This window comes from Monodelphis domestica, chromosome 1 (assembly GCF_027887165.1).
Source record: "Monodelphis domestica isolate mMonDom1 chromosome 1, mMonDom1.pri, whole genome shotgun sequence".
Classification (NCBI taxonomy): domain Eukaryota; kingdom Metazoa; phylum Chordata; class Mammalia; order Didelphimorphia; family Didelphidae; genus Monodelphis; species Monodelphis domestica.
In genome coordinates this window covers 204949954-204972609 of record NC_077227.1, presented here as the reverse complement: position 1 = coordinate 204972609, position 22656 = coordinate 204949954, and the positions used below count along the sequence as shown (strand labels likewise).

At 39.6% G+C, this 22656-nt stretch overlaps 1 protein-coding gene across 1 annotated transcript in view; it reads left to right on the top strand.

The window, feature by feature from the left end:
* EHD4 (EH domain containing 4) overlaps positions 1-22656 on the top strand; it is a 107499-nt gene that overhangs the window by 51753 nt on the left and 33090 nt on the right. Inside the window, exon 4 of the mRNA XM_001362197.3 lies at positions 18939-19351. Within this exon, the coding sequence (XP_001362234.1) occupies positions 18939-19351 (413 nt within the window). The remainder of the gene's footprint in view (positions 1-18938; positions 19352-22656) is intronic.

Here is a 22656-nt window from a genome sequence, read left to right as displayed (position 1 = left end):
CCTTTGAAACAGAATAGAATAAAGGCAGATATTTTGAAGTATTAAGGAAGAAAATGAGAACTCACTGTTGGATGATTTTAAAGATCATCCTTTTTAAAAAATTTATTTTTATTTTTAAATATTTTTCCATGTTTACATGATTCAGTCTCTTTCCCTCTCCTCTTCCCTCCTCCCTTCCCAGAGCCAACATAAAGATCATTCTATGGAGAAAAATTTCCCAAACCTTCAATAACCCACTCAAAAATATAATGACTTCACTGCCAATAGTGGGAAATTCTCCCTGTTATTTAACATCAATTTATCTTGCTGCTTTCAGCAAAGACAATCTCCTCAAAAATGTTAGTGTGCATAGATGGTAGACACTAGACTATTGAGGTGAATGTATTAAAATGAAAATGTGGGGTTCAAAACACAATGCTAGTATATCCCAAGTTCTAAAAATCCGTTACTTTCCATTTGGTAGTCTGATGATTCTGGACAACACACTTGTCAATAAACTGAGGACAAATGAGTGGAAGTGAAGAAGAAGAAATTGGGTTGAACCTGAGATAGTGTTTGAGATTGAAGACAGCCTAGAACAAAGAAAATATTAGTGGGAGGTGGGGGTTGTGATAAAAGGTTCAGAAAGACACTAAGTTGGAATTCAAGAGGCTTCAAAGGAGGGTACTTGCAACTTGAAGCTGAGGGAAAATAGTAGGAAGTGAAGTGAGTTTGGCCCACCATGATATAGTGGAAAGAAAGAAGATAATCCCTATGATGACAGACCAGATGAAGGAACTGAAATCCATAGAGGCTAAGTAACGTAAGGTCACATTTAGTAAGTTGCAAAGCCAGGATTTGAACCATGATCCTCTGATCCAATTCTAAGCCCTTTCTGGTATGAATCTAATTCCTTAGCTGCAAAAGAGTTGCTAATCTACATTAGTAAAAGGACTTTCCTTACCAGCAATTCCCTGCGTGATTAAATATTATGTGAAATGTTAAGATTTCCCTTAGGAAAGGCAAACTGTCATTTTAGGAGATGTCTGCTATTTTCCATGAATAAAAATTAAGTGCTTACCATGTGCCAGACACTGTGCTAAGCTTTGTGGATACAAAGATAGGCCAAAACATGATCTTAACTCACAAGGAGCTCAAATTCTAATGGAGGAGACAATATTCAAATAACTAAGTACATATGATACATAAAGATAAATGGAAGGCCATATCAGAAGGCTGTAGCAGTTGGTGGGAGGGTTGGGGATGAGGACAAAAAGGAGGAGAAGAGATCAAGGAAGGACTCCTTTCAGGAAGTATATATTAATAGGTATTGCAATAGATTTGAATTGAATTTTGAAGGAAGCCATAGTGGCCATTAGGCAGGGGTCCAGAAGAAGAGCATCCCAAGCATAAGGAACAGCTGGTTAAAAGATACAAAAAAAGGAGTTAGAGGGCAGCCAGGTGGCTCAGTGGATAGAATACCAAGCCTGGAGTTCCATGGCCTCAGATACTTGTGAGGTATATGACCCTGGGCAAGTCACTTAACCCATTTGCCTCAGTTTCCTCATGTGTAAAATGAGCTGGAGGAGGTAATGGCAAACCTCTCCAGTATCTTTGCCAAGAAAACCCTTAAATGGGGTCATGAAGCATCAGACACAACTAAACAACAAAAATAGCACTACTTTGTTTAGAAAAATCACTTCGGTAGATGAAAGGAGAATGGATTAGAGCGGGGAAAGACTTGACAGTGAGACCAACCAGAAGGCTATTTTAATAGTTCAGGCATGAGATGAGGATGGCGGATAAGGGTAGCTGTGTGAAAGGAGAGAGAAGGGGACTTACACAAGAGATGGGAAGGGGAAAATGTCAAGTCTTGGTGACAGATTGAATATGTGGTGTGAGTGTGAGAGAGGAATTCAGGATGATACTGAGGATTTGAGACTGGGTGACTGGGAAGATAGTGGTGTCCTTGATAATAATAGCCAAGTTTGGAAGAGGGGGGAAGATAATGAGTTCTATATTAGCTATGTCAAGTTTGATAGGATCTCCTACAGGACATCTAGTTCAAAATATCTAAGAGACAATTGGTGATGTTTGACTGAAACTCAGGAGAGATAATATCAATCTGGTAATCATCTGCAGAGAAATGATCATTGAACCTCTTGGAACTGATGAGATCAGCAAGTGAGTCAGAGGACCAGGTTTGCCATTTAACTACTTGTATGGCCTTCGGCATATATCTCCTCACCTCTGGGTCTGGATTTCTCACTCTGTAAAATAAATGAAGTGGGGCTAGCCTTCTACCTTAAAATCCATGACCCTGGGATTCCAAAGACCAAGGAGAAACCTTCTGACTGAAGGTGATTGTGAAACAGGAGAAGCAGATTGTTTTTGTTTTTGTTTTTTAATTTTATAGTATTTTATTTGATCATTTCCATGCATTATTCATTAAAGACAAAGATCATTTTCTTTTCCTCCCTCCCACCCCCCGTAGCCGACGCATGATTCCACTGGGTATCACATGTGTTCTTGATTCGAACCCATTGCCATGTTGTTAATATTTGCATTAGAGTGTTCGTTTAGAGTCTCTCCTCTGTCATGTCCCCTCAGCCACTGTGGTCAGGCAGTTGCTTTTCCTTGGTGTTTCTACTCCCTCAGTTTGTCCTCTGCTTATGGATAGTGTTTTTTCTCCTAGATCCCTGCATATTGTTCAGGGACATTATACTGCCACTAATGGAGAAGTCCATTACGTTCGATTATACCACAGTGTGTTTGTCTCTGTGTACAATGTTCTCCTGGTTAGCAGATTGGTTTTGAAAGCTGAGCCAAGTCAACTAAGTAACATAAGATCTATGATCATCTGTAGACGATTTGTAGCCTGAGATTTTCTCACATTGTATCAAAAATTTCAAACTGTCTTCAGTGGATAGAGTGAGGAAGGAGATGTGCATAGGTCCATGCCATGAATTCCAAGGTGAAGTGTTAAGAGAAATTTCTTCCCCTTTCCTTTTACCTTTTAATGTATATTTTAGGAGTATCTTTTTTTTACATCACTTTTGTTTATCATTATAACACCTCCTCCTCCCTGAAAGCTGTTGTAACAATTTTTCAAAAGAGGGGGGAAAAGACATTAGCAAAACTAACCAATATTTTAGCCAAGTTCTATGTTACATTTAGTGTTCCACACTCATAATCCCTCAGCATGGCAAAGAGCGGATTAGACCTCCTTTTCTTAATGTCATGTAGTGGAAAGATATTTCAAACCACCTAGTTTCAAAAGTCTGCTGGTTGGAAACTGCCATAAAGAGACCCATTCTATAATGCAAAACACATCATATAACCAATACCTGAGTGAAGATCCCTTCTACACAATTAGTCATGCTGCTTTTATTTGTCAAGGTCCTAGGTTTGACTCCTGCCTCTGCTACTTATGACTGATATGCCCTTGGACTAGGCATTAACTTCCATAGACCTCTGTTTCCTCATCTGTAAAATTAGATCTTAGAAATTCCTTCTAGCCTTAGGTCTGTCGTTCTAGGACTTCTGGACAAAGAGGAACAAATCCATGACCTCTGAAGGCAACTTATTCCACTTTGGAATGGATCTTCTTGTTGGAAAGTGTTTCTTTACACCTAGCCAGAATGTTTCACTTCTCTATTTTTCCTGGATTTAGTTTCATCTTTTTTCCATTACTCAATGTAAACGAAAATAGCTCTGGGTATGTGAGAGAGAGAGAGAGACAGAGAGGCAGAGGCACAGAGATAGAGACAGACAGAGGGAAAGAGAAAGGGAATCGTTGAGAAAGAGAAAACAGGTGAAAGAGAGGGGAGGAAGAGAGAGGACTGTAAATATAAATAATTTAGTTTGAGCTGTCATCCAAAATAATCTTTAAATGTGTATATCATATCTAATTACTCATACCTATATGATTTTAAGGTTTACAGTGTTTTTATATTTGCAAAATACATTTCCATGAGGCCAATATTAGTCTGCATTTTGCTGATGGAGAAATTGAGGCTCTGAGAGGTTAATAGAAGTGCCTTGAAACCAGAGATTGTTTACTTCTTTTTCTTTTCCAACCTTACCTTCTGTCTTAGAATCAATACTAAGTGTTGGTTCCAAGTCAGAGAAGCATTAAGGGGGAGGGGGGGAGGTAGTTGGATGACTCAGTGGATGGAGAGCCATGCTCATAGATGAGAAGTCCTGGGTTCAAATCTGGATTCAGATGCTTGTTAACTGTGTGATCCTGGGCAAGTCACTTAACCCCCATTGCCTAGCCCTTACCACTCTTCTGCCTTGGAGCCAATACACAGTATTTATTCTAAGACAGAAGGTAAGGGTTAAAAAAAAAAAGTAAAGAAAAGAAAAGTATTAAGGGCTAAGCAATTGGGGTTAAGTGGCTTGCTCAGGGTCACACAGTTAGGAAGTATCTAAGGCCAGATTTGAATGCAGGACTTCCCATCTCCAGGCATGGTGCTCTTTCCATTGTGATACCTAGCCACCCCCATTCTTTATTTTTGTATTTACTATAATGCTTATTGATTGTGACTCACTGTGTAAGGGCATAGGGTAGGATTCAAACCTAGATCTCCTGACTCCTGAATACAGCATGTTTTCTTAGCTACACCAAGTTGTTTAAAAGGAACAGTAGGGTGGGACGGTAAGGAAGTTAGAAATTACACAGAAAATGAGACCCCTCATTTATCTCAGTCTTAGTTTAATGTTTTTTGTTTTTTGTTTTTTTTACTTTTGGAACTCAGTGACCTGAAAACATTGTCTTTCTGCCCTTCTGAACCAACCATAAGACGACAAGATGCATTGTTGTTTTCCAGGAGTTTCAAGCAGTCATTGCTTGGCCATGTAGCACTCGGGTGGAGTCTGTAAAGTGGTTGGCAATTTGCCTTGAAAAAATTAAGAAATAATGTTTGCCAAACTGACTCCATCTGATTAATAGACAGATCACATGTAAAATTCTTGTCCATGCTTCTTAAAGTCCCTTGAGAGAGGTGGGGAATAGACATTGTTCCCATTTACATCACAGATTCTTGACTTTGGTTACTGGCCTCATGTAAAATGTAAGACCCAAAACAACTAATAATGTCTTTCAGTACAAAATTCACTGGAATTTTGTAAAAAAAATTTTAACTGGGATAACTAATATTCTCCTAAGATATGAATGATTTATTCTCCTCTCCCCAATCCCTCACACACACACATCAAACCCACTTATCCAGTTTGGCCAAGAATCTCTACATTTGGCTTTAAAAGATGTTCTTGTTGTTCAGTCATTTCAGGCTTGTACAACTTTTCATGGCTCCATTCAGTGTTTTTATTTTTGTGTTTGGTTGTTTTTTGGTGGTTTTTTTTTTTTGTGAAGACACTGGAGTAGTTTGCCATTTTCTTCTCTAGTTCATTTTTACAGTTGAGGAAAATGAGGTAAACAGGATTAAGTGACTGGCCTAGGGTTGCACAACTACTAAATTGTATTGGTTCCAAAGCAAGAGGTTATAAGGGCTAGGCAATCGGGGTTAAGTGACTTATCCAGAGTCATACAGTTAAGAAGTGTCTGAGGACAAATTTGAACCTAAGACCTCCCATCTCTAGGCCTGGCTCTCAATCCACTGAGCTACCTAGCTAGCTCATGAGGTCAGATTTAAATTCAGGCCTTCCTGACTCCAGACCCAGTGCTCTATCCACAGTGCCACCTAGCTGTCCAACTGTTAATGTATAGGATGGAGGGAAGGTATAATGTTGGGGGAGGGGGAATAAAGCATATTCAATTAATTTCAACAGCATTTGTAGGAATTTATAGAATTTGTAGAAATTGTAGCTCTGGAAGAGAACTTAGAGCTCATCAAGTCCTACTTCCTTATCTTACAGATGAAAAAACTGAGGCCCAAAACAGTCCAGTGACTTGTTTAGGGTCATACAGGTAGTAAGCAGTAGGGTGGGACGGTAAGGAAATTAGAAATTATATAGAAAATGAGCCCCCTGGTTTATTCAAAGCAGCAGACACGGGTTTTGAACCCATCCAATTCACCATTCTTTTACACCAGCTACATACTAGGTACTATGCTTGGTGCTGAGAAAGCTAAGACCAAAAAACAGATTAGTCCTTATCTTCAATATCTTACCTTCTCCTAGAGCTGTGTTGGCAAAGGCATGGCACACATGTCCTGGCATGTGGGAGGGGGCTGCTCTAATCCTCCTCTCCACAGCACTGAGGACAATGTTCACATGCCCCATTCCTCTGTCCAGCAGCCCAGTGCAAGCATTTTCCCCCTTTAATCCTCTGTCCAGCAGCCCAATGCAAGCATTTTCTCCCTTTAATGCCTGGGGTAATGGAGGGGCTCATAGGCAGCTTGAAGGTGCAATTTGAGCACATGATCTCTAAAAGGTTCGCCAACACTGTACTAGAGGAATTGTACATAGTGACACAGTCCCCTATGTGTACCCAGTATACCCAGGGAAATAAATTCAAAATCCCTGGAATGGAAATTCAGGATGAGAAACATCAACAGTGGGAAGTTAGGAAAGAATATCCCACTAGCAGAGCTTCAAGGCATAACAAAGAAAACCTGCTAATTGTTTAATAACTTCTTTATCATTGCCATTAATAAATTGTCAGTATTTTAAAGCCCTTTGAGCTGAAATGTTCTTTATGGTGACAGATAAGCACTATAAATAATCAGTGCCTATACCATTCGATTTAGTTACTTAAGGACACTAAGCCAAATTAGGTTCACTGAGAATTTGGCCTGTCAAGATAGGAGTTCAAGACCTTTTACCAGTGATTGTTCTAGAGGCATTCTAGGGCTGTGTAGTCAAAAGGACAGTGGATTTGGAATCAGGTTGAAAACTTTATTTTGAATCCTCACTCTGACATTTGCAAGTAAGGCTTTGGGTCAAGCTTCTTGACTGTGCTAAGTCTTAATTTCTTCATCTATAAAATGGGTCTGGGGGCAGCTGGGTAGCTCAGTGGATTGAAGGCCAGGCCTAGAGATGGGAGGTCCTGGGTTCCAATCTGGACTCAGATACTTCCCAGCTGTGTGACCCTGGGCAAGTCACTTAACCCTCATTGCCTAGCCCTTGCCTTACCAAATACACAGTATTGATTCCAAGACAGAAGGTAAGAGTTTAAAACTTAAAAAAAAAAAAGTTCTGATTACATTGTCATTCTACCTTGCTGAGTGGTTATAAAGAAAATGATTTATAAACCTTAAACACTATAGAAATGGTCAGGAAAGGACCTTAAAGAACTTTCTGCCCATTACTTTTTTTTTTATTTCAATAATGAGAAATGAAATAGTATTGAACCTATCTTATTATTCAAACTATCCCGTTTATCAGGCCAGGTCATATGACCAGAGGTCCTAGAGAGCCAGTCCTGAGTTTGGAAGATGGTTTAGTTTTGAAGCCTGCCTTTGGACACATTGACTTCCCCTGCCCAAGTCACTTGACCTCAAAGTGACAAATTCCCTAATATTAGAAATCTCAGAGTAACTATCTATGTGAATTCCTTACCAGGAATTGCCTATGCCAGAATCACAATGAAATTACAGGTCCAGACCAAAACCAACAGAAAAGTTAGAATGTTTTGGTGACTGAAGCATAAAGTAAAACTCTATCTAGAAAAGTAAAATATAATGATATCTGCTGCTAGTTTCATTTATATTCCCATGTCCTCTTGAAGCTGAAGGAGACTTCAAGAGGTCATTACATTCCTCTATCTGCCAGAACGTTATTTTTATAACATCCCCATGAGTTAGGGAGGGACAGGTTATGATGATAGACTTGTTTATTTTATGAGGAAATAAACGCAGAAAACAAAATTATAGTGCTTTGGATCAAATCCCAAAGAGATGACAGGATACAGAAGATAAGTACAATTTGGACACCACCTTTCCCAGGGACAGATTTTTATGCATTCCACAGGAGATACCTTCAGGCTTGGTAAAATATAGCAGGATGCTTTAAAAGCAGGAATATCGTTGTAGCCAATACTGAAATTTACCAGAGGAACAATGATTGCTATTTGAAAACTTTCGATTCATCATGTTCTTTATTAACTGACTACTTATGTGTCAAATAGAGTTCTAGGCATGGTGAAGACAGAAAAAATTTCTGCCCTCAATGAGCTTACATTCTACTGGGAGGAAACAACATGAACACAGAAAAAAGTGCAAAAAAAAAATATGTTCCAAGTAATTTTAAATTGAGGGAGTAGAGGTAAAGAAAGGAGTCCTAAGAGCTTGGGGTTCTGGGGCAGGGAGAATCAGGAAAGTTGAGCTGAGCCTCGACAGGAGCTATGAATTCGAAGAGGGAAAGAACATCACAGTCGTGTAGGACAACCTGTGTGAGAGCATGCTGAGGCCACCTGACCTTCTTTCTTTACATACAGAGTAACAAAATAAAAACTTTAGCATAAATATGAAAATATATACATCTCTGTTCCAAACTATCCCTTTCTTGAAAGTTGGTTCCAATCAGGGGTGTACTGGAGCCAGCTCTTAATTATCAAATTTCCATTGTGAGCATTTACACCTCAGAAATGCTACTGACTTCCTCTTTTACTGATAATCTAGACTTAAGAAAGTAATGGAGAAAATGTCAATATGCAGATGAAACCTAAAAGTGCATCCTATGTATATTTTTCTCTCCCAGAGAGCTGGTTAGTAAACATTTACTGGCACCCCCTTGGTTATACCCTTTCTCATTTGGCTTCCATTTGGAATCCCAGAACTAGCTAGACCTAATATCTGAGTCCTATACTTCTGTAAGGATTCAGACAAGGATCACAGGTTTGGGAAAGCCTTAAAAATCATCTAATCCAGTGATGGTGAACCTTTTAGAGACTGAGTGCCCAAACTGCAACCGTCATGCCGCATGTGAGCCCCCTGCCTTACCCCAAACAGGGGAGGAAGGAAACACTCCCATTAGGCTGCTGGGCAGAGGTGGGTCATGAGAGAAATGTCCTCAGGCGCACTTGGAGACAGGGAAGGGAGCAACCCCCTCTGGCACACATGCCTTAGGTTCACCAACATGGATCTAGTCTAACCTATACCTGAACAGCAATCACTTTTGCAATATCTTTCTTGCTACTCAATTAAGGAGATTAAATCACCAGATCTCCAAGCTCCCTTTCCAATTTCAATCTATAGTCACCCAGCCTCAGTTTAAAGATTTCCAGGTGTTGAGGATTTGCCTCTTGTGGAATATCCTATTCCCCTTTTGGATCAAGTAACAGATCCCCAGTAGAATGTAAACCCCTTGAGGGCAAGAACTATAATTTTTTTAAATCTTCATATGTCTTGGACCTCACATTGTATCTTTCATGTAGTAAGTACTGATAAATGTTTGTTGAGCTAACTAAATTGTACTATAGAAATGGAAGTTCTTTATCCTTTTGATTGTGATGCTTCTCAGCATCCCAGTTGTCTTTTTTTCTGGACATGTACCAGGTTGTCAGTGTTTTTCATAAATATCTAGTTTTTCTCCCTCATATTGAACCTAAATCTTCCTGTATCTCCTCTCTGTTGTTCCCAGTTTGTCCTTAGGGGACAGATAAATAGTACAATTCCAATTCTGCACAGGATAACCATTCTAATACTTATGTATCTCTGGGGTTTAGCACAGTGACTGGTATATTTGTGGTTTTTCAGTCATTTTTCAGTTGTGTCCAACTCTTTGTCCCTATTTGGGGTTTTCTTAGCAAAGATACTGGGGTGGTTTGCCTTCTTTATGTCCTTCTTTATGTCATTTTACAAATGAGGAAACTGAGGCAAACAGGTTTAAAGGTCTTTCCCTGGGTCACATAGCTAGTAAGTGTCAGAGGTTGGATTTGAACTCAAGAAAGTGAGTCTTCCTGACTTGAAGTCCCAGCACTATCTACTGAGCAACCTAGCTGACTGGCACAAAGTAGACACTTATATGTTTGTTTTTTATACCCTTATCTTCTAAAACAGAAGACTGGCAAGGGCTAGGCAATCAGGGTTAAGTGACTTGCCTAGGATCACATAGCTAGAAGGTATCTTGAGGTCAGATTTTAACCCAGATCCTCCCAACCCCAGGTCTGGAGCTCTAGCCACTGCACTAGCTAGTTGCTCCTTAAATGCTTATTGATTGATTGTCTTGAGAACAACTCTCATGTACCCCCTTAGATCTTTCTTCTTTAAGCTAAACAATTCCAGTTCTTTCCATTATTATCAGAAAGCATATAGCAAAATAAAGTATACTATAGAAATAGACATTCTTCTTTATCCTTATGATTGTGAGGCTTCTCGGTATCCTGGTTGTCTTTTTCTGGACACACTCCAGGTTGCCAGTGTTTTTTATAAAATGTGCCTAGAAGCAAACACAGAACTCTAGAAATGGTTTGCCCAGAATAGGGTACATTAGGATTATCACCTCCCTCATTTTGAACATCACAGTTCTATTAATAATGCCTAAGGTTACATTAGCTTCTTTAGCTGGCATGTCACACTGTTGACTCACATGAGCATGTAGTTCTCTAAAATCCTTATCTCTTTTTCAAATTCAATCCCACATTTATTAAGTACCTGCTATATACAGAGTTCATAAAGCCTAGATGTACCTTCTGCCATTTTGTATTTGTATAGTTGAGTTTTTTAACTCGAGCACAGAACTTTGTGGTTGCTCCTTTAATTTTCATCGTAGAGTTCTATCTACTATTTCTTGGACTGTTAAGAGTTGATTCTATCATTCAAGTAGAAGCTGTCTTTCCTCGACTCATGTCATCTGAAATGTTGTGATTTCTACTTTCATCCTAGTAGCATGAACAAGATCAAGGTCAGATCCCTGGGACATACCACCAGGTTGACACTGAACCATCAATTAATTGTCAGTCATCTGGTAATTCAGGTCCAATCATTCAAGAACTAAATCATAGGATCATAGCTTATAGAGCTGGAAGGTACTCTAGAAGTCATCTAGTTCAACCCCTTTATTTTATAGATGAGCAAAATGAGCCTCAGAGGCATGAAGTAATTTGCCCAAAGTTACACGGGTAGTAAGTGGCAGAACCGTAATTGGAATTCAGGTCCTCTGGAAGTGCAGCTCTCTTTACTATACCAAATTGAATACACCTAACTGTCAATACCTCCTTGGCTTGTCTGCAATAGTGCCATAAGATACTTTCTTTTCTTTTTTTTTTAAATCCTTACCTTCCATCTTAGAATTGAACTAAGTATTGGTTCCAAGGCAGAAGAGCAGTAAGAGCTAGGCAATGGGGGGTTAAATCACTTGCCCAGGTTCACATAGCTAGATTTGAACCCAGATCTTCCTGACACCAGACCTGGCTCTCTATCCACTGAGCCACCTAGCTGCCCTGAATGAGATTTTTTTTTTTTAATTTTTAAATTTTTTCAAGAACTCAGATCCCCCTCAAAGTACTTTTTTTTTTTTAACTTATTGTAGACAACACTGAAGTGACCATATTTTGAAACTTCCAGCCTTTCTCCTCCATGTCTTAAATCCCTGGCTTTTTTTAAGATTCAGCTCAGGTACCACTTTCTCCTTCCATCACAACCCCTTTACCCACCCAGCCCACCCCCTGCCCAGCTGCTCGTACCTCTGCTCTAAAATTTCCTTTTCTGTACTTGTGACTTGTCTAGCATGCACTGATGTGTAAATGTTGCCTCTCAATGAATTGTTAGCTCCTTTGGGGTAGGGACTCTTCCTGGTTTTCTTTGTATCCCAGTGCTTTGCAGAGTTCCTGGAATTTAGTAAGTGCTTAATAAATGTTGGTTGGTTGTTGAGTAATGATAATAGTAATCTCCACATACATACATACATACATATGTAAAGAACTGTGTGTATAATACATAAATATCTTTTATATCCATACTCACACATATATACACACCATATACCACACACATATATATGTATATACACATACCCCTTTACTTCTATAAATTCATCGATCTGATCCTCACAACCACTTGGCTATAAAGCTAGAAGTACTATTATTAGCTTCATTTTCTAGACAAGGAACCTGAGGCTCACCAAAGTTTAGTAACTTGCTCAGGATCATAGGACTAGCAAGCATCTGAGGCCAATACTCTCTATTATATCAGGCATGAAGATTCTGTCCATGGTAAAGGGGAGAGTGAGAAAGGAGGGAGAGAGGAATATAAGAGGGGAAGAGGAAAATCTGTTCTGCTTGATCTCAAAGGTAAATAATTTGCAATTACTAACTTTTGGATGACTGGATAGGAGACTCAGGTCTGGAGAAGGCTGACAGGTGTGGCTAGGTTCCTCAGGTAGTGCCTTGAAAAAGGGAGAATGTCTTTTTTTTTTTTAAACCCTTACCTTCCACCTTGGAATCAATCCGATACTGGTTCCAAAGCAGAAGAGTGGTAAGGGCTAGGCAATGGGGGGTCAAGTGACTTGCCCAGTGTCACACAGCTGGGAAGTGTCTGAGGCCAGATTAGAACCCAGGACCTCCCATCTCTAAGCCTGGCTCTCAATCCACTGAGCCACCCAACTGCCCCTAAGAATGTCTTTAAAGCTGTTCAGAGTAATGCTATCCGGTTTCTTGAGAGGTGACTCTTAATGGAGATGAATGCAGAGATCCCTGCATAAGAGAGTTAGTAAACCCAGACTCCCTTTAGCTGATATGGAGAATTATTGGCTATACTATTGGATATGTAGTGAAAAAAAAAAAACATTAATCCAATGGCCTAAAACTAAACTCTAGCCTCCTTTCAGGGAGGCCCACTTTTTCCTTTGCTGATTTTAAATATAAACAGATTTCAGCTCCCTTTTCAGTGCAGACGCTACTTTGATCTTGTAATAGAGATTTTAGGCAACTTCAGTGCTAACTTGTTTATCTTGCAAGCTTCAATAACAAAAGCAATTAGACACCCCTTTTCCTAAGAACTCAAACCTCTTAAAATATATCTCAGCCTTCTAATTTGAGGATTTCAGAGAACAAGCATTAGATAAAATAAAGCCTCTAAAAATGTGGAAACCCCCTGTCCTAGAGCCGTGCCTGAGCCTGGTTATCTTACAGAATCACCAGAAGGGAGCTGTCTGGCCAGTATATTCCCGAACAAGAACCCCCCCCCCCCCCCCCCACACACACACACAATATACCAAATAAGTTGTCAAGAAGTCTTTGTTGAAAGGCCTCCTATGAGAGAAACTCATTAGCTCCCTTGGCATCTTGGGGATTCTTAGTAGCTGTTCCCCCAACCAAGATGGAGAAGCTCATTGTGGATTCTCTTTATCTTTATCTCTGCCCTTAGTCTCTGAGAGCATGACAAGTTATAAAAAGGCAAATTTAGGCTTAATGTAAAGAAAATTTTGTGAATAATTAGTGCTATTGATAGCTGGCCCTGGGGAGGTGACGGTGGGGTAGGTAGTAAGTCAGACTTCATTGGAAGTCTTCAGGAAAAGACTGGATGAGCATTTGGTTGGTATGTTATATAGTAAGGATTCCATATATGTTGCTTTTCAATATGTGGTGTTCAGCTATAGGCTGTACACTATAGTTCTTCCAATTCTGTGATTCTGTGAATCATGAAGCATCTCAGAAGGAATTTTAGAGATTATTCGGGTCCCTCCCAGATGCCCAGAAAACTAAAATGGGTTACTCTAAGTAACATAGCTAACTTGAACTCACTATTCCACACCTGTCATTCAGCAGTTTCCCCAGCTTTTACCATTGTGGACCAACTCCTCCTGGCTACTCTGTCCAGCAAATCCAACTACACAGAAGTCAATTTCGATAAATAATTTACAAAGTTAAGAAGAACCCATTTGCCCATGCTGCTCTTCTCCTCTATTCTCTCTCTTTTTCTTTGTCTCCTCTCTTCTGGCTTTCTTGTGGTTTTCTGCTGTTGAGGGGTGTTTGTGTGTCTGCTTTCCCTTGCCCCTTGCCTACCCCAGAAACCTTCTTCTTTCACCTTTCTAGGCAGGAGATTATCAGCCACCTGGCCATACTTGGTGTGGAAGGGCAGCGAAACCTTGCTCAGTTCTTAAGAAATGTCTTCAATTCCCATTGACTGCCCTCCAAACATTTTTGTAAAATATTTAAAGGGATAGAGAACTAGTTATCTAGAAGTAAACAAAAGGGGAAAAAAAGCAACCTTTGCTGCCATTTTTGCTTCAGGTTCTAGATTTAAATCATATACCATATATAACTCTTTTCTCTAATCCTGGCTCCTAACAGCAGAAGATTCATGATGTTGGTCTCTAGGGAGACCAGATAAAAAAGTACATAGACCCACATAATTCTGATATAGTGTAAAATATTTATTTGAGGTTTTCCTTAAGCCCCCAAATCTCAAAAACCTCCTGATTGAGGAATAACATTGAGGTAAAAGCATCAGGACTAGTGGTCTTTAGCAGCTTCTTCTCTGCTTTACACTCCTCCCTATTTAAATCAGTCTGAGTTTTCCAAACCCTTTCCCCCTCTCTGATTCAGGGTGATTAGGGCAAAGGAGTTAATAGTTAAAATCTATTGGACACCAAATATGAAAAGTTAAAATCGATTCTGGGGCAAAACTCAGTTAACCTCACCAGAGACAAATGTCAGTCCTTGCTCTCCCTGAGGCTGCTGTTATCTTCTGCCTCTGCTATTACTATCTCTGCTAAGCTATCATTCTCCCAGCTTTCTGGCCAATCTAGGGCTCACCAAAGATAGACTTAAGCTTATTACTTAAACTAAGACTGAAGTCATTAAATCACGTGAAATATTTCTCAGAATGGAAGAGAATGGAGTGATGGTTTGGAGGGGGGCACTAAGGAGTGGTTCTGGCTCATGTGTCTATTGATCCCGAAGTCTATTGTTAAACCAGCATCCTATTTTAAACAAATGGGTTTGGAAACTTGGCGCTGGGAAGACATTTAAACAGAACTTTTCTGTTGTGCTTTGTTTTTGTAAATTAGTTTGATGAAGTCCTTTTGACAGAATAGTCCATCTTAAATTAAGCTTTGCTTCCGTAGGGTCTCCACCCTGTATTTACCTGTGCCAAGTAACAGCTGATCTAAATCCAGATCCCATTTCCCGATAGTGTCTTTCTCTCCCAGGTCCAAGATTTAAGTCTACAATATAGGAGATTATGGCAGGAAGCATGGGCTGGGTGGACGAGCCCCTTCCTTCCTGCCTCCACCCTCTGTTCCCAGAGTATTTGTGGGCTGAAATCTAAACTCCTAAGTAGAATATCCTTTCCTTCCCTGGGCCCCAGGATATGGTGTTTGTGTCTTGGTACAAAGTTTCTAAGCCTCAAAAACACAGGCGGTTGCTGTATGGAATTTACAAATAACTTAAGTGCAATAAATTAGTGACTTTTATCCTTATTTTAACCCCAAACTGATCAAAGTTTGATTTATATTCTTTGCAGAACAGAAATCCCCCCCTAATTTATTTAAAAATTGTGCAAAAGTTTCACTGACATTAAATAGTGAGCACCACAGCCTAGGTTTTTTTTTTCTTTTAATTACCACATGGATTTTTCCCACCTCTCATCCTATTTGCCACTGGACCCCCCATAAGAAAATTGCCTGGCATTGGCCCCTGGCTTAGCTCTCACTGAACCAATTTCTACAACCTCTGAGCACTAAGGGTTCATTTCCAAGCCCTTATGAAGGACGTACAGCCACTGAGGTCAGAACATAGGACACTTAGCAAAGTTTCTGCTCGTAAGATTAAGATTGCTGTGGTTGTGAAGGAAGGAGGGAACTTACTTCAAATAAATATGACTGTCCCTATTTATCCAAGTACATGAATGCATTTCTTCTTCCAGGCCTTTTGATCCATTTGTGGAGATGCACTTCTTAAAATAGGTTTAGTAAGACTTAGTTTTGTAGAACTATGTCACCTTGACAGAACCCAAGAACCCATGTGGTACTCAACAAAAATTAATTTGTTGTTATTATATTATATATATATTAATTGTATTTTAATTAATATTTTAACTAAGAAGAGGGTACAGCAACATGAACTTTGTGTTTCAAAAATGTCATTGTCAGTTCTTTGGACTACAAAACCTCTTCCCACATATAGAAAGTGTTTTTATTGTTATTTTGTTAATTAGACATGTCCAATTCTTCATGATTCTGTTGGGGGTTTTATCGGCAGAGGTATTTACAGATGACGAAACTGAGGCAAACAAGGTTTAAGTATCTTACCCAGAGTCACATAACTGTAAGTGTCTGAAGCTGGATTTCAACTTTTCCTTTCTCCAGGCCCAGCACTGTCTATTTATCATGGTACCTAGTCCCAACAATCTAGTACCAACAACAATTAGTTGTTGGTTAGTAATTTTTCAGTCACATCCAGTTTTTGAGGACTCCATTTTGGGGTTTTCTTGGCAAAGACACTGGAGTACTTTGCCATTTCCTTCTCCAGCTCATTTTATGGATGAAGAAATTGAGGCAGACATAATCAAGTGACTTGCCCAGGGTCACATAACTATTAGTGTCTGAGGCTGGATTTGAACTCATGAAGATGAGTCTTGCTGATTCCAAGATGAGTGCTCTATCCACTGCACCACCTCACTGCCTCATATAAATGTTAGCTTTTGACTTATAATTAGTCTACATTCCTTTGCATTGGCCATTCCCCATGCCTGGAATGCATTCCCTCCTTTCTTCCTCACAGACTCTTCTTCCTTAAAGATGCAGCTCAAGCATCATCTTTTGTATGGAGTCTAGGTTGCTGGGACTAGAACATATCTGGCAGTACTGATAATAGGTGCTTAATAAATAGGTATTGTTTGTGTTTATTGACTTCAATAAACTAGGGAGTGCCTAACCTTAGACTTTTAGGATTGGGTCTCTTAAAAAACACCTAGTTTAACTTCCTCTTTTTACAAAGGAGGAGACTGATTTTGGAAGAAGGACCTGGTTTTCAAATGGCAATGTTTTTTACAGTACTGTCTGTCTTTTTGATGAGCTATTATCTGAGCATTTGTGTCTGACTTTCCCCTCACACCAATGAGGTCAAGGTTTTGAGCCTCGTAGATATTTATCTCTGCTCTCTGCTAGGGTCACAAAGAGTACTGTAGCCTAACCAGCCCTTCCGAATTCTGAATTACTTCAGGTTTCAAACTCTAGCTTCCAGGAGATATGTAACTATTTTCTCTGATTGTGCCTTAATTTTCACCAGGAGAATCAGGTAAAAGAAAACCAGCTATGAAAATCTGTCCCAAATATTGGAAATAGAATTCCAGTATGCATGCCCGGGTGGTGTCATCTCAGTGAGCAAACAACAGCATATTCATTCATTATCTAAGGATAAAACAGCCCAGGAGCTAGTACTATCTGGTGCAAAAATAGGTCTTAACTGATAGTAATTCTTGCTTTTAACTTGGGAGATAGCTTGTTCTAGGCTACTGAATTTGAAATTAGGAATTCAAATCTCCATTTAGAGTCCTGATATACCACAGCATGGCCCCCTCCTTTAACTGTTTGGGTTTTTCCTAATTCTAAGTTGGGAGCAGTTAACTATGAAAATAAAGTTGGCCCTTGGGTTAAAAGCCCCCATAAGTTCCAGGCAAACTAAGGAAAGTTATGGAAAAAAGGAGAAAATGTATGGCTGGGACTAATTTGGGGTCTAATTTGTTTTCTGTTGGGTGATGAGTATCATCTGTAAAATTATGGGATGAGACTAGGTGAGACTTGAAGGCTCCTTCCAACTCAAATATTCTATGATTCAAGTGCTAATGAGGCATGAAAGAAATGGATCATAGTTTCCCTTTTCTTTGTATTTCATATACATTGAATTCTTATAAGAATTGGTGTGTCAAGAATTTAAGTGCCTGCTATGTGCTAAGCCCCGAGGATACAAAGTCAAAAAAAAAAGAAAAAAGAAAAAGTCCCTACCATTAAGAAGCTTACACTCTGTTGGGAGTGGCAAGGGGAAGACATGGAGAACATGTCCACATATATGTACATATAAAATATTAAGATTAATAAAGGTATTAAATACAACTTTGAGGTAGGAGGAGGCATGATAGTTCAGGGCTGTTTACTTGGCCTAATGATTATGGGAATATTAAAAATAGGCAGAAAGAGACTAAGAGTTTATAGGAAGACACAGGGAGAAATTGGGGTATACAGGTAGGGCAAATTCAGGTTGAGATTTATAAAGGTGATACTTTAAAAATAATTTGGAAGGCCAAGGACATTACAGTTATTGATCCCAGCATAGCACAGATAAGAATCTCTTGGCTCATAACTCCAATTCTTTTTGCCTTGTTTTCTGTTTGGTGTCATTTCCTTCTCTCATGGCTGCCAGTTCACATCCTACCATTTTGTCATTTGGCTCCAAACGTGTGCTAATGAACCTCTCAACGAACCATGACATCTATAGTGCTGAGAACATTTGACTCATGAGCTGTCATTTGGCAAAAACTTCCATTTCTTAAAAATCACTTTTAAAAGCCCTAGATTAATCTCATTTCTTCTTATATAATATTGCCCAGATTATCCAGCAAGAATCTGGCTGCTTAGCAGGCCCATTCTAGGTCATCTCACTTTTGAATAGTTCTGAAACAGCAGAAGATATTGCTTCCTTCCTTAAGACAACACTCATCCTTTCCTCTTGTCAGAGGTTCAAGTGAGAAAATATTTGCAAAAGAAAACTCAGACATTCCACTGGGTTTATAGTTTTATTTTGGGATTGGGTTTTATATGAGTATTCTTTTACAATGATCAATATAGAAGTATATTTTGCATGATAATACATGTGTTACCGAGATCAAATTGCTTACCATCTCTGAGAAAGGGAAGGGAACAGTGTGAGGGAGGCAATTTAGATCTTATAATTTTGGAAGATATGTGTTGAAAATTATTACTATTACTATTGGGAAAATAAAATATCTTTAAATAAAAAATTTAAATTAAAAAAAGAATGTGCTTCTTCAGGACTCTATACTGACATCTTTTTCTTTGCATTTCTTTCTTTTTTCCTTTCTTTCTTTTTTTAGGTTATGACTTCTGCCAGGTCCTACAGTGGTTTGCTGAGCGTGTTGACAGAATCATCCTTCTCTTCGATGCTCACAAGCTTGATATCTCTGATGAATTCTCAGAAGCCATCAAAGCCTTCCGGGGTCAGGATGACAAGATCCGTGTTGTGTTGAACAAGGCTGACCAAGTGGACACGCAGCAACTTATGAGAGTCTATGGTGCACTCATGTGGTCTTTGGGGAAGGTGATCAATACTCCAGAAGTCCTTCGAGTCTATATTGGCTCCTTCTGGGCCCAGCCCCTTCAGAATACCGACAACCGAAGGCTCTTTGAAGTGGAAGCCCAAGATCTTTTCAGAGATATCCAAAGTCTTCCTCAGAAAGCAGCTGTGCGCAAACTCAATGACCTCATCAAGAGAGCAAGGCTGGCCAAGGTAACTCAAAAGATAGTCTTTGGAAGTAGCCTTTCCTCCTCTTAATTAGTTTCCTTTTTCCTTCTCTAAAACAACAGGACTTTCTCCTACAGGGAAGATGAGAAATTAGAACATGGAGATTAGAACAACAAAATTCTAATGGCAACTTGAGGAGAACAGAAAGATAATTATGCTAAAATGAGTCCCTCTGGATAGTCGCTATGGCTGTGCTAACATAGAAGGAATACTGGGACGGTCACCATTTAATCATGATCAAAGATACTGTGCAGATTTAGGGGGAAATAATCAAACAGACAGTGATCCCTGTTGGAAATCATTACCTCTTATAGACTTAGGACTATTGTAGGCATTCTTGACATGGTTAATTCAAGGTTTTCCCACTGAGTGTGAGATTTAAAATAATTGAGGTCTTAAACTGTAGTGAGTTAAAATGGTGGAAGATATAAATTGTGATAGATATAAGGGAGGGTGAGTAATGTGACATGGAAATGTCTTTAAGCCAAGTTTGCTGTTAAAAGGGACTAAGTGGTAAGACGGTAGAGTAAAAAGGCAAGGAATTTCAGAAATTTATTGAGAGAATTCTTTAGACTCCCGTGTGGTCAGCCACAATGTGACATGGAAATCACTTTAAAAGACTGATATATATTAATTTAAGGTCGCCAAGGAATTCAGCTATGTAATTCCTAAATGAAAACTCAAGTCAGCAGTCAACCTTTTATGGAGTTTAATTACAAACAGGAGGAAGAAAGTTATTGAGAGAGAGAGACAGAGAGAGAGAGAGAGAGAGAGACAGAGAGACAGAGAGACAGAGAGACAGAGAGACAGAGAGACATAGAGAGAGAGAGAGAGAGAGAGAGAGAGAGAGAGACAGAGAGACAGAGAGAGAGAGAGAGAGAGAGAGAGAGAAAGGGGAGAGAAGGGAATAGGGCTTAAATACCCCCTCTGTTTAGGCTGGGCCAAAAGGCCCAAGCCCTTAGATAGCTGAGGCAAAGAAAAGAGATCAGTCCCTATCACTCACGTGACCAAAATGGAGAAACAGTCTCAGGGGCCTCCACCTCCAGCTTCCTTCAGAGCAAGCTTCTCAGAGCACCACCTCTCAGAGCAAAACCTCTCCAACCTCCTTCAGTCCTCAGACCCCCCTATCTTTAAGCAAACCATCTAAGTTCTCTCCCCTCAGTTCTCACATCTACCAATCACTGTCCATGTCTTCCCTGTGCCAATGGTGGCTCTAGCTTAACCCAGGACCACCCAGAGGTCTGCCCCTTTGCACATATCTGTTGAAGGTCATATTCTCAAATAATTAAATTTTGATCTATGCTGCAGCCCTTCCTAAATCCTGTTAGGACTGAGTAGGGTGAAGATTGTATCAATTCTAAAATCAATCATGACTCAAAGAACTTCCTGTTCTATGCTTAAGCATAGGTCAAAGCCCTTTCCATTGTTTAGCAAAAGGTTTCTGTCCTAAAGTAATCTTAAGTAGGGAGGAGAAAGACCCTCTCATGCCAAGGGGGTTCACATTCCAATAGACTATCAGTAGGAAATTTTTCAAGTATCAAATTTCACAATGGTGAAATTTCCAACATTTATAAGTCTAAGAAATTTTAAGGTTTACAATAAATTTGACCGCAAAAAATATGTTTCACTACAGTGTCTTGGTTTTTAAGTCAAATATAAGGTGGTCGCCAGGGAAATATTCCCAATTATTCAAATACCCAAGTCAACTGGGTTTTATAGAGATTTTTAATTAATAATATAATGAGGAATTAGAGAAAGAGAGAAAGAGTAGAAAAGGAATAATTATGAAGGACCTCAAGCCAATATGGCCTAGACCTGAGTCTTAAGAGAGAGATCTGTCAGTCAGTCTTTTAACACTCACCACAAGGTCTGCCTAAACAAGGATTCTAGTGACACCAGGCCAGCTCCATCTCAGCTGACTTCACCAGAGAGCTCCAGCGAGACCTCCTTAGAGATTGTCCTCCAAGAGCTTCCCTTCTCCAGAGCCTCTCTCAAGAGATTCTTCCCAAGCGATCCTCATCAGAGATCCTCCAAAAGGATTTCTCCCAAAAGGATATATCTGCTTTTTCTTATATAGGGGGTTTTCTCCCATGTCACCTCCCCTAAGTCCCTACATCTACCAATCACTGTAGATGCTTTCCAAAGGACTGCCCATCTAAATTCCTGCTAAGTCGACCAATCTCCTCAGTAAGTCTGAACTAGAGAAAACACAGCTGAGTCAACTAATCTCATGAAGAGAAAACTTGCCCAACCCTTTTAGGTACCTAGCATCCCATTGTATCAATTCTAAAAACAGGCCTGGCTCAAAGAACTCCTTGCCTTATTATAAGCATGGGTCCAAGTACTTTCATTGTTTAGCAAGGAGTTTTCTCTCCTAAAGCAGTCTTAAGTACGGGTAGAGTAGGGGTCCTCCCATAGCAAGGAGTTTTCTCCCCTAAAGCAGTCTTAAGTATGGTTGGAGTAGAGGTCCTCCTATTTCTGATCCTGGTGAGTTCTCACATCAAAATGGGGAATGTTTCTCAGTAGGGAATTTGTTCCAATTAAGAATTCCCTGATGGGGAAATTTTTAACATTCACAAGTCTGAGAGATTTCAAGATTTACATGAGGCCACCTAAGAAAAATAAGTTCATTAAAGTTATTTTGTAGGGGGTAAAGAATATGACCTTTGCAAGAGGAAAAATATGGGAAAAGCATATTTTAGGCAAAGTTTTAGAGTTGGAATGGCCATAGAGATCTGGCCAACTCCTTTATTTGACAGATACAGCTCATACACGTTTCATGACTTGTTCTTGTCAAGCATTTTTTTCTCTCTAGAATCAAAACTTTCAAGCTGGAAGGGACTTTAAAAATCATCTAATCTCATCATTTTACAAATGAGGAAACAGGGGTTAAGAACCTTGCCAAAGATCACACAGCTTAGTTCAATGACAGTACTGTGACCAGAACCCAGATATCCTGCCTGACTCTTGGTCCACTGTTCTTCCCAGTTTTCCTGGCACTCCAGATACTAAGTGATGGAAACAGTGGAGCTAACCTTTTCATCCTCCAGACCCAGATCAGTATTTTTGTTAGTAAGAGAATGCTATTGCCTGTCCCATATTGTCTTCTTAAGACACTTGAGCCAGTTTCCGCTCCTTTACCCACTTCATACCCGGAATCTTCTCCTGACCTCAGATGCCCAGGCAATCAGTATTCTTTATCTGGATATCACCCTCTTTTGGGGTCCAAGCCCCCTCTCCTCAACTCCTCAGGAATACCACTACCTTTTTTTTTAAGTTATATTTTATTT